General features: G+C 37.0%; 1 protein-coding gene across 1 annotated transcript; it reads left to right on the forward strand.

Annotated features, from left to right (window-relative positions):
• Positions 1–1,740: 1,740 nt before the first annotated feature.
• lpxn (leupaxin) lies at positions 1,741–9,475 on the forward strand. The gene is made up of 9 exons (XM_007558730.2): positions 1,741–1,871; positions 2,644–2,723; positions 2,827–2,894; positions 4,292–4,388; positions 5,413–5,682; positions 5,757–5,930; positions 6,420–6,501; positions 6,583–6,731; positions 8,945–9,475. The coding sequence occupies exons 1-9, from the start codon at positions 1,859–1,861 to the stop codon at positions 9,209–9,211; spliced, it is 1,200 nt and encodes a 399-aa protein (XP_007558792.1). The 5' UTR covers positions 1,741–1,858; the 3' UTR covers positions 9,212–9,475.
• The last annotated feature ends 2,055 nt before the right edge of the window (positions 9,476–11,530 follow it).

An 11,530-nucleotide genomic window follows, 5' to 3' on the forward strand; every position in this document is an offset into this window, starting at 1 on the left:
CTGTAAGGGGAGCTTTCACTGTATTTGAGAAAACAGAAAGACGTCCTGGATGTAAGCAGTCAAAATTAGTATCGGATATCATTTTACTATGTTCAGCCTCAATAATAAGGTAAGGAGTAGTTCCCATTTCCAGTTAAGGATCCAGATGGACCCACTTGTACCCCATCTCTAAAGGACTCTGCTGAGGTGATTTGGACATCTGATCCATACTTCTCATTTATCTTTTAATTTATTTATTTATTTATTTATTTATTTATTTATTTATTTATTTATTTATTTATTTATTTATTTTTAGCATTTTTGGACATGTCCTACAAGAAGTAATTTTCTTTTTAGCTTTGAGACATATTGTGGTCCATTTATTAGACACTGTGCCAACTAGTGATGGCTAATTCCACAATATTTGAAAGTAACTTAATATTTTGCCTGTATTAAATGTATTAAAGGCTATTATGTGAAAATTTGATAAAACTTTTTAGCCAGTCATGCAATTCAACTTTGCCAATAGTAACTCATTACATTATTGACTGGTAATTGGCAAAGCACAAAGGAACACTTATTAGAAAACACTTCCTAGAAATTAATTCTAGATTATTTGTCAGTCTATACAATTATGAATTTTTATATCTACACATTATGTTTTAAAATATATATATATATATATAATATATTTTTCAACTGGGTTTTGCAGCCATACCAAATTACCTAAAATTGCAAACTTGGGTATTATAATATAAGCAATTATTTAAGAGTTATTAAATCTTAAATACTTTTTAAAAAAGTGATATGTCAGTCATATAACTTACTTCCTCATTGGTATTACAGGATTGGGTCAGTCATATAACTTACTTCCTCATTGGTATTACAGGATTGGATAAAAAAAAGCCTTGATCACATTGTTTACAAGTTATTACATTAATGGCAGTTTTATATTGCTGGTTGCTACATGCAGCGTTGTGGTATTGTTTTAATAACTATACTGTTGATGTGCAGTGTTTCATTTTGTCATTGTAATAATCATTAATTGCAACCATGTGTATCTGTCACTTTGGAATGCAACCATTTATATTGCAGGAACTTTTGTTCTTAGCAACTTTAGCTGAGTTTTACAAAAAAAAAATAAAATAAAAATAAGTTTATGAACGCTGCCTCCCTACATGTCAGGTTTAAGCCATAATTCTGCGACCTTGATGACTTTCAGAATCACTTTTAGTTCAGTTTACCATCAAAGGGAGCATTCAGTACCGCCCAATTGTGATGTCTTTTTTTAGACAAATACAAAGATCACATTTTTGCCTTTGTTGCCTCAATGCGTTTGTGTGAACATTCAAGTCATGTTTTCATTTCAAAATATTAACTAAATGTGTCTGTACTAAATTAATATGTGAGTTGTTAAACTACCTCCACTGAGATGCCTTTGCATCAATTTATAACCTACTTTCATCTTTACGGTGATACACTTCAGCAAGTAAAACGTACATATCTCGCTGTATGTATAAATGTCTTATTAAACCCATTACAATTGTTAAAATAGTTCTGGTACTATAAACACGTTGTTGTAATCTTTTACCATTCACACTAACAAGTAGCATGCACAATTTATTTCAAGCACATTTCAAAACTGAGTATAAAATGTGAGAAAATGTTGCAAGATCAAGATAAAACTTGAAGGTTTGATCCTTGAACTGCGATATCACGCAGCATTAGATCTTATTATGGTAACAAAAAAAAGAAAAAAACTTCCTTGCAGGAAGTAGTGGTGTAGATCTGATGAGAAACAAGGCTTGTTGCCCCAGTGACAAACCAGCAGTAAAGAAAAAAAAGCACACACACCCAAGTGTTGAGAGCAGGAAACAACATGGATGAACTCGGTAAGGTGACTTTCTTTCTTTGCTGATGATAACATGAAAACTGCATATATATGAAGCTTTAATACACAATTAAGATTACTGACCAAGATCAACTATATAAACACATCTGTGTTGTTCAGGATTTACTACAAACAATATCGTTTTGGGTCTATCATGAGAAATTGTAATTGATCTTTTTTTTTAATTTGTTTTACCAACCAATTGCTTTTTAGTAAGTTGTTTTGTTTTACAACATACAGATTCTGCTGACTGTGCTTGAGAAATGCTGATCTAACAACATGTAAATGCAAATGAGCAGTTTGAAAGTAATCGCAATATCTACAACGTGCTCCTTGCTTCAAACTTGACGTCTAGCTGTCTTTTTAGCGACCAAAATTTTGACTCTTTCGCTCTAGACCAGTACAACGCATGTTGGATATGCTTAATTGTTTATCTCCAGGTTTCCCTTTTAATAACGCGTTGCAAAAAGATGGCATGAGATCGCCTCAGCATTTGTCACCACATTCTTGTGACATTAAGACAAGTTTCACTTCTGCAGCGTAGCATGTTCTCATTTCCTCAGGAAGTCGACTTTTATGAAACAACCTCAGTTTGTTTGCATCTTTCTCCTCACAGGAAATTCACTACCCTGCAAAAAAAAAAATCTATGTTTTGTGCTGGTTAACAAGCACAATTATGTTCTCAGCTATAACATTAACACTACTCGAGATGAGTCTGTTGCACCACAACCCGTAAGTCGCTATGAAGCTTCACGAGTTGCATTCTTCTGCAGATTTGCTGTTGGAGGAGCTGGCTTTGAGTCCTACAGGCTCAAACAGTCTCCAAGAAGCCACCACTGCAACTGGTGGACAGGTGAACAAAAGAGAAGGAAATATGTTTATCATTTTAAATGGACTAAATCAAGGTCCAAAATATATGTAAACAAAATGTCAATGTAACTTCGTTGTCCACACAGGCTCCGGCTGCCATTCTTGTCGGAGACAAAAAGAGAGAGAAAAGCTCAGCGGGCTCTAATGTCTACAGGTAATGTATAAATGCCTGTCTGCTGTTTGTCCTGTGTTTTAGTGTAAGATTAAACAGAATTTTACACAGAATTTTAGTGTTTTGTTGTATCATCACCAGTAAAAAATTAAGTCTCTACAAGACAGCAAATATATTCATACAGTTTGTCATATTTGCCTTGCAAAACAATGGTGGTCAAATATTGTTGGAATGCATAATTATAATAATTAGCATAATAATTAGCGACAGCTAGTGTGGGGTGTGTGGTTGTACCTACCACACGATAGAGTTTGTGTCAAGTATGTCTGACATGTGAAATAAGTTGAACGACATCTTGGCAGCAACAAAACAACAAAGCAGTTGTGTAAACACACAGAAGGAAGTAATTGGAAATAAGCTCAAGTGGTAGTCAGTCAAAGACAGCGATCGGGACAAGGATGGTGTCAAAGGAGGACACAAACAAAATAAATGGATCAAAGCTAATTAAAACAGTTATAGTAAAAAAAAAAAAAAAAGGCGTGTAACAACTGAAAAACAAGATATTTGCAAAGGATCAGCTCGTTGTAAACCGAAACCACTAAAAGCCTGCAGACCATGATGAGAACATGGTTTTTTAGTCTCCACCAGTTAAAACTCCACTATGTGAAGTAAACATGTAACATCAGGATCCCACAAGGCTGCATGTCTTCTGAGTCGGAAAAACATAAATAAATCATATAATCTGATGGATTACAGTGTGACATTCATTGTAAAAGCACTTCATTAATTTGGCACATGCATGCAATGTTTTGGCGCAGCAAATGTTCTGGATAAAAGGAAAGCACACCCTTTGCAAATTAGCTTAACGCATAAATTATCTGAACTTTGTGTGGTTTTAACTAGCACAAAAGCACACAGCATAGACAGCACTATGGTATTTTATGAACAAAATTTATATTGAAAGTTTAGAAAAAATTAAGCACATTCATCTGAATGCTTCTTTGAGCAAGACAATTCCAAACCATGCATTTCATGTGGTTGCAAATTTAGATCAATTTTTCATAGTATGATGATTTTATTTTGAAGATAATTAGCTATTTTGTGTTTAATGGACTTAAGTGTTGAAAACAATGTCTTCTTGTTTCAATCTACTTTTGACACATGCTCATAACTTATTTGTTTATGAGTTAAGTTATGCTGTTCCGGCTTTTTCGGATTTTACTTTAAATCGCTTTCAACCATCATAAAATGCATCTAAAAGCCAAATTTGCTTAGGCAAAATCTATTCCCAATATTATTTAGTTAAGCACCTAAAACATGGGGGGAAAAAATAGAACTGTAATTTTGGTCTCAAAATGCTTTTTTATTATCACAAAGTTTTTTAAGTGTCATCATGTATTTATTTATAATTTATTTTTTGACATTTGTTTTTAACACAGTGACCTACCCGCTCCTGTTGCAGCCGCTCTGCCTCCGGACTCACCAACTCTAGAACTGGAGTCTATCCTACAAGACCTGATGGGTTTAGCAGAAGGGGTCAGTATAAAGCTGTTGACCTGGATGTGTCAGGAAATGGTTATAAATGATCACAATTCACATTTTGTGTGTAATAGTGTCTCATAGAAGTGATTTCTTGGTAAAAATGAGTTTACCAAGAAATGATGCACAGTTGGAATCAGAAAAGATTTAACCCATTTGCAGAAAAATACTTTGTAGAAAAGTGGATTTTGATCAAATCTGGGGACTTATGACCCTTATAATACTGGAAAGTTAATATTTTTGCAAATTTTCTTACAGCCCTTCAGGTGAGGTGATATAATCTCTCACAGCTTTATTTGTTCTGTTTTTCTTGTGTGGTGCTTATGTCTGCCTCACAAAAGGAACAAATGAAGAATCCTTACTAAGTTTCCAAAGGCTTGATTGGTGTCAACAAGCCTTAAAACAAAGTGAATTGTTTTAAATTCATTGCAGGTTGTTAAAATTTCCACACAGCTTTAAAACAATATTTCATAGGTATTTAAAATGTGTGACGTTAACACATTTGTTGCACCCAAATATTGCATCTTGTTAATAAGATAAAATTTAATGAGTTGAATATTTCTGATTGCAACCGTGCTATTATGGGGAGAGAAAAAAAATTGGACACTTAATCAAATACTAATTTTTTACTAAAGATATTGAAATTTATCATTGTCTACTCTTTTTTTTCCTCAACGAAAAACATTTTATTGCAAGTAAACACTCAAATCTTACCTTGTTTTGCCAATTTAGCGAAAGATATCAACAAAAATGTGTGAATAAAGTTCACACTGCCCTTTAGATGGAAATAACTTCAGTGAGATGCTTTTGGTAACCACCTACATGCTGAGGGTGCAGTAGAGCGACATTTTATAAATGAAATAAATTATTAAGGTTTAACAGTAGAGGACAGTATTGCACCAACATCACCATTGCACAACCTGAAATAATATTTCAGTATTTGATCACTTAAGCACTTAAATCTCTTTAGCACATGTAAAGACTAAACCTGACATTTTGACTTCCATGTATCTTTATTTAGAACCACTTACCTCCATCAACCCCTCCACCACTGACACAGAAGCAGTTTACAAAAAAAAAAGACGAGGATGGGAGATCAGGGCAGAAGGACAGCGATAGCAGCAGCAGCGGCGGCCCGGCAAGTTCCAACCCAAAACCCTCGATCCAGACACAGAAAACAGATTCTATAGATGACCTGCTCGGAGGGCTGAGCTCGGACCTGGAGAAGATTGGTGTGCGCACCACAGCCAAAGGCCACTGTGCTGCATGCAACAAATGCATTGTTGGAAAGGTAAAAGGCGACCTTTTTAAATTTAAATATAGCCAAAGCAGTCTTTTTCACTTCATTTGACTATTGTTATTTAGATGATCACAGCTCTGGGTGAGGTGTGGCACCCTGAGCACTTTGTGTGCATGGTGTGCAAGAAGGAGCTGAGCACAACAGGCTTCTTTGAGAGAGAGGGACGGCCGTATTGTGACAAAGACTACCATCAGCTCTTTTCTCCACGCTGCGCCTACTGCAAGGGGCCGATATTGCAGGTATTACAATGAGAAACTCTAAATATGCAGTATTTTGCTTTATGCAAAGCATTTTAAATAAACTTAATCTCAGCTTCTCTTTTTGTTTCTTGATTCACATCCTAAATGTCCAGTCAAAATTTTACATCCATTAATCCACATAGTAAAATTTCGATGATTGCATGATGACATGTTGGATGTTGCTTTTTTATTTTTTTTTTCTTCATGGCCAAGACCACATGTTATGCTAATAAATAAAAGGAAAACCCATACTGGTGGTTTTGCAAACTGGGATTACCTCATGGTACAGACCAAAGACATTAATCAGAAACTAATGCAGCATCCCTGGTGATTCCCTTCATGTGGCTCACTGTTCACTTTTTTTGTGTTTGTTCACATTTAGCTACATGAGATGAGACAAACTTCAATAATCCCCAAAGAAAGTAAAATAGAGATGTAATATTTTTGGTCTTTTTTTGGTTTGTTTTGTTTTGTTTTTTCCCCTACCAGAACATCTTGACAGCTCTGGACCAAACTTGGCACCCGGAGCACTTCTTCTGCACACACTGCGGAGATCTGTTTGGGCCAGACGGTGAGATGTTTGATAATTTATTTGCCTCAGCGTAGAAATAATATTTAGCACACATTTCAGCGTATCTCATCTCTATCCAAGGCTTCCTGGAGAAGGACGGAAAACCGTACTGCTGCAGGGACTTCTACCACCTTTTTGCTCCCAAATGCTCAGGCTGTGGGGAGTCCGTCAGAGAGAACTACCTGACTGCAGCCAATGGCACCTGGCATCCAGAGTGCTTCGTCTGCGCAGTGAGCCTCCAACACAGACCACACACACGGCTCCGGCTCACACACAACCTTGAGAATAAATGAGACAAATACCCACACACTTGCTTTGTTTGCATCGGTTTGACCACGGGGCTGATGCAAACCATATGCACGATGAAAATGCTGCGGTGGAAATCTTGCAGATAAATCAAGGAAACCATATTCTCTCTGTGTGGGTATCTTTTATATCCTCTTCAAAGCCACCGCTGTGTAGAGCAGTCGGTCAAACGCCGTCCCGTCTGCTGTTGCACTTCCCTCTTTACTCGGTCGGCGGCATTTGAACATACTAATTGCGCAGAGTTCTGAAAACTTATCAGAGGTAAAAATGGCACCTTTATGTTTGTTCTACTTTTGAATTTATATATTTTTTAAAAACCAAGAAAATCAAACAACTTAAGTCCATGAATATAATCCCAATAAATGTGAATATATACAGCACAATACAGTGATATTTGTGCAGTACAACCTAACTAAAAATCAAGCATATCTGTTAAGAGAAAAGAAAATGTGTAAAAGAAGCAATGACATAAGTGTGCAGTCTTAAACTATAACTTTGTTGAATACCTTTCAGCCCTCTTTCTGCTTTAGTAGAAGTGCATCTGCATTCCACATCTTAACTGGAGTTAATAGTTTGATAGGGTGGGGTAACTTTTATACAGAACAGAGTGAGCAAACTGGCAAACGTTGCCCAACCCTGTCAGACTACGTGGACGTGTCTTATTCATAGCCCTCAAAGCTTCTGTCAAACTTTGTTTTTGACGTTAGCTTTGCAATGCCATGCTTAAAATGTAACTTTACTTCCATGAAGTCATAATTTTGTGGACTTCAAGGTATGCTTGGGAATACGGTGATGAAGGAAAATTGCATTATTCTAGCCAGTAACCCGAATGCTTTGGATCAATACTGACTTACGTTTGCTGCAATACACGTTTGTCAAAAAACCCAGTTCTGCTTGAAGAAAAGTAACTCCAGACCACGATGCTGCCGTCACCAGAGTTCACCTTAGTTTTTGTGTTCTTTTGGTGATATTTAGTGTTTTACATTTTGGATTTGTTCCAATTAAAATAATAATAATTTAAAAAAAAACCTGTAAATCTAGACGTTCACTTTAAAAGAAAGCTTCATGTTTAACAGCTCCTCTCCTGTGTTGAGAACAGATTTTATTTGCGCATTTAAAAACAAAACCAGTAGTTGGCAGATATTCCTGCAGCTCCTTAACATTCGAACAACGTGATCTTCTGGAGCCTTTGTTCTCTTTCTACTGGCTATGGCTTTAACTACAAGTTGCAAATCAGCAAATGTTGGGAAGATTTTTTGCTGGGACAGCTGGACTTTATTAGTGATCAATTACATTCACTCTAATTGATGTTAGGCATTTACCCAAAAAGACTGAACAGTGGAGTTAGGTTCTTCAATAAAGTTTGAGCTTCAGGGCATACACACTTATGCAACCTCTGCACCACCAACCCTGGCCAAACAGTATATGTTTAATATCCAATAATTAATTATCAAAGATTACAGGGTTCTTAAAAAAAAAAAAAGAAGAAGAAGAAAAAAAGAGAATGTGAAACAGAATTTAGGAACTCAATAGGATATTTACCTCCTTGCTCCAGGACAACTTGGGGGTGTGCCCAGACTGGATGATGCAAACAAACAAACACCTTATTAGAGCCAACCTTCTTATAAATAACAGGTTATTTTACAAGACAAAGCTGTTAATATATTCTCAGTGTTAATCCCACTGCAAATGGGTATTTTTTTATTTTTTCATCCAGTCAGTCATCCCTCCCGTCCCCTCCACTGTGTGTGAATGAAGTGGGCATAAGTTCAACTGAAAGCTTTTGCTCACTTCCTCACGTTTGAATATGGATGAGAAACATAACCTTTTTCATTCATCACAATTTGTTTAAAATAATCAATGTTTTCTACATGCGCCATTGATATTTTTTCCCCTCGGTGCTGATCTCCCAGTCGTCTCTTGTTTGCTACCAAGCAGTCATGAAGGCAAATTTTGGAAAGTAATCATAGACTACATTGCCAAAACTGTGACCGCAGTCTTGAAGAGTTGAGACACTGTTGCAAATATTTTACTGTTTTTTTTTGTTTTTTTTTAAGCAGGCAATATACACTCTTATTTGGACATTTTTGCTTACCCTAATCCTCCACTATCCTCTACTTCTCCTTTTTAAATTCAGGACTGTCTGAAGCCGTTTAGCGATGGCTGTTTCATGGAACTGGACGGTCGGCCCCTCTGTACCATCCACTTTCACTCCAGGCAGGGCACCCTGTGCGGGGGTTGTGGGAAGCCCATCACCGGCCGCTGCGTCTCAGCTCTCGATCGCAAGTTTCATCCTGAGCACTTTGTTTGCGCCTTTTGTCTGCGGCAACTCAGCCACGGGATCTTCAAGGAGCAGAATGGAAAGCCCTACTGCACAGCTTGCTTCAACAAGCTCTTTCTATGAGACATTTACAGCAAGCCGCTCAAAGATGAAGACATAATGTCTAATGTTGGAAGAGGGTGGCTATTTTCCCACATCAGTGAGCTGATTATCTGTTTTTAATAATATTGCATTCCAAGGTTGTATCTCTGTTTACTGAATGAGGTAATAAGATTCAAAGCTCCTTATCCTGAAACCACTAAATACAATGTAGAACACATATGCCAAGCAAACAGGTTACACACATGTATGTTTTGATCTGAATAAAAATACAGCTGCTCTGTAAAAGTCTCAAAGATTTTTTATTTTTTTATTTTTTAGAAAACATGAGTGAAGGAACAAAGCGTAAAACCAGGGATAAAGTTGGTGAGAATTTTAAAGAATGGGCAGGTTATAAAAAAAACGATATCTTAAACTTTGAACACTTACGGCACAACTGTGAATCCACCAAGATATGACGCTCTACCTGAATTGCCAAGGAAAGCATTAACAAAATAATCAGCAAGATACTCATCATAACTCTGGAAGAGGTATTCAGTGGATCAGGGCTACACTGGCACAGTTTGTAGCACTGTTAACTCGCAGCAATATGGCTGGGAGTCTTTGCACATGGAGTTTCCATGTTTTCGTCTTGCATGCTTTGGTTTTCTCCAGGTACTTTGCAGAATTAATCCTACTCCAGATTTGTGACTGTTAGGTAAATTGATCTCTGTAAATTGTCTGTAAATTATCTGTAGGGCTAGGGTAAGAGTGTATGGGTATTTGTCCTCTGCATCTTTTTGTAGATCTATGCTGGACTAGCAACCTGTGCAGGGTTACTCCATGATCTGTGGAGATAGGCACCAAGACCCTCAATCCCTTTGACCCTGCAAAGAATAAAAGAGGATAGCCAGTGATGGACGGACAATTATCAGTCATGGACTGGTTTATTTAAAAGAAAAGCATGCTGCTCTTTTCTTGTGTCTATTTGTAATCAACTACATATCAACCTCCTTCCACATCCCAATTGTGTTTCACTTTGTGTTGCTTGATCACATAAAATCCGACTAAAGTGCATGGATTTGTGGCCCAACATGACAGAATGTTAAAAACTCCAAGGTGTATAAACAATTCATCAAAGCACTGGATAATGAAAATGGATTCATCATACAGAGAGGTAAGTTATGCACAGCCTCATTGAGAAATCATGTACAACTATCAGTAAGTAATTATTACTGACATCGTTTTTACAACTCAATCAAAATATTTCCTACAAAGAAAACGTTACCATGTGTGAACTTTGGATGCCTGTGCAAGGTGCGCTGTTGATGCTTGGCTTTACTTTTGAGGAGTCTTCATACATCGCAATCACAAATCAAATTCCAAATGGACCATGATAAACACAAACGCGCTAAATTAATGGATTCCATAAACTGTCCCCGGCTCGTTGTTGGACTCAGCAGTCAGGATTTACTTTCTCACAGCTTGAGAGAGCTCGTCAGGAGGTTTGTCCATGTGGCCCGATAGCTTGTCTTGGCAGAGAGTGGCAGGGACTCGTCATGCCAACCTGTGATTCCTCTGTCTCAGATTGACCACTTGGCCCCTGGCGGCCACTGGATTCAGACATCCTCTTCGTCCTCCACACAGGCTCCTTTATGACTGCCTCTCGAAGATTAATGAACGTGGTGAGGTTAACAAAGGTAGTTTTTAGAAGGAGCTCCTTCACATGCCTGCATCCCCTCAGAAACTGTTGAAGGACGAATGAACCACAAAAGTGTTTTAATGCCTCAGCGGTTGCTGGCAGATTTAAGCTCCTTCTGTCATCGGATGAGTTATATTTCGTTTCCTAAAGGCTAATTGTGGAAATTGCACACGAATATGAGGTATTTGTTGGATTGCTACACAAATAACAGAACGATTTCGCAATTTTTGCAGAATTTAAATACAAATGGAATATCATGTTTTACGTCGACTTGACTGAAAAGCAGTCAGTTTGGGGCACTGTTATCAGGAGGCTACCAAACAACAAAAAAAGCATAAAATTCCAATTTTTCATTATTTCTGTGTATTTCCTATTTCCCCAAAGCTGGGCAAAGAGTAGAAATCAATATTCTTTTTCCTGATCACTCCATACTGTCATATAATTTCCATGTGTACAGTCTTAAAAAACAAAACAAAACAAAAAAAAACATTTGCCTAATTTCTAAAGGATATGCCAATATCTCTTTTTATTTCTCATTTTTATTTTGATTATTTTTATTTTTAAATTAGTGCTACTTGGAGAAAGCTGTTGCTTTCTCCCAACTCACAGCTAGCTCTTTCTTTTCAACTAATCTAGCTATTTTTCAATAATTTTCAAAACAA

This window comes from Poecilia formosa, unplaced genomic scaffold, assembly GCF_000485575.1.
Source record: "Poecilia formosa unplaced genomic scaffold, Poecilia_formosa-5.1.2 Scaffold98, whole genome shotgun sequence".
NCBI lineage: Eukaryota > Metazoa > Chordata > Actinopteri > Cyprinodontiformes > Poeciliidae > Poecilia > Poecilia formosa.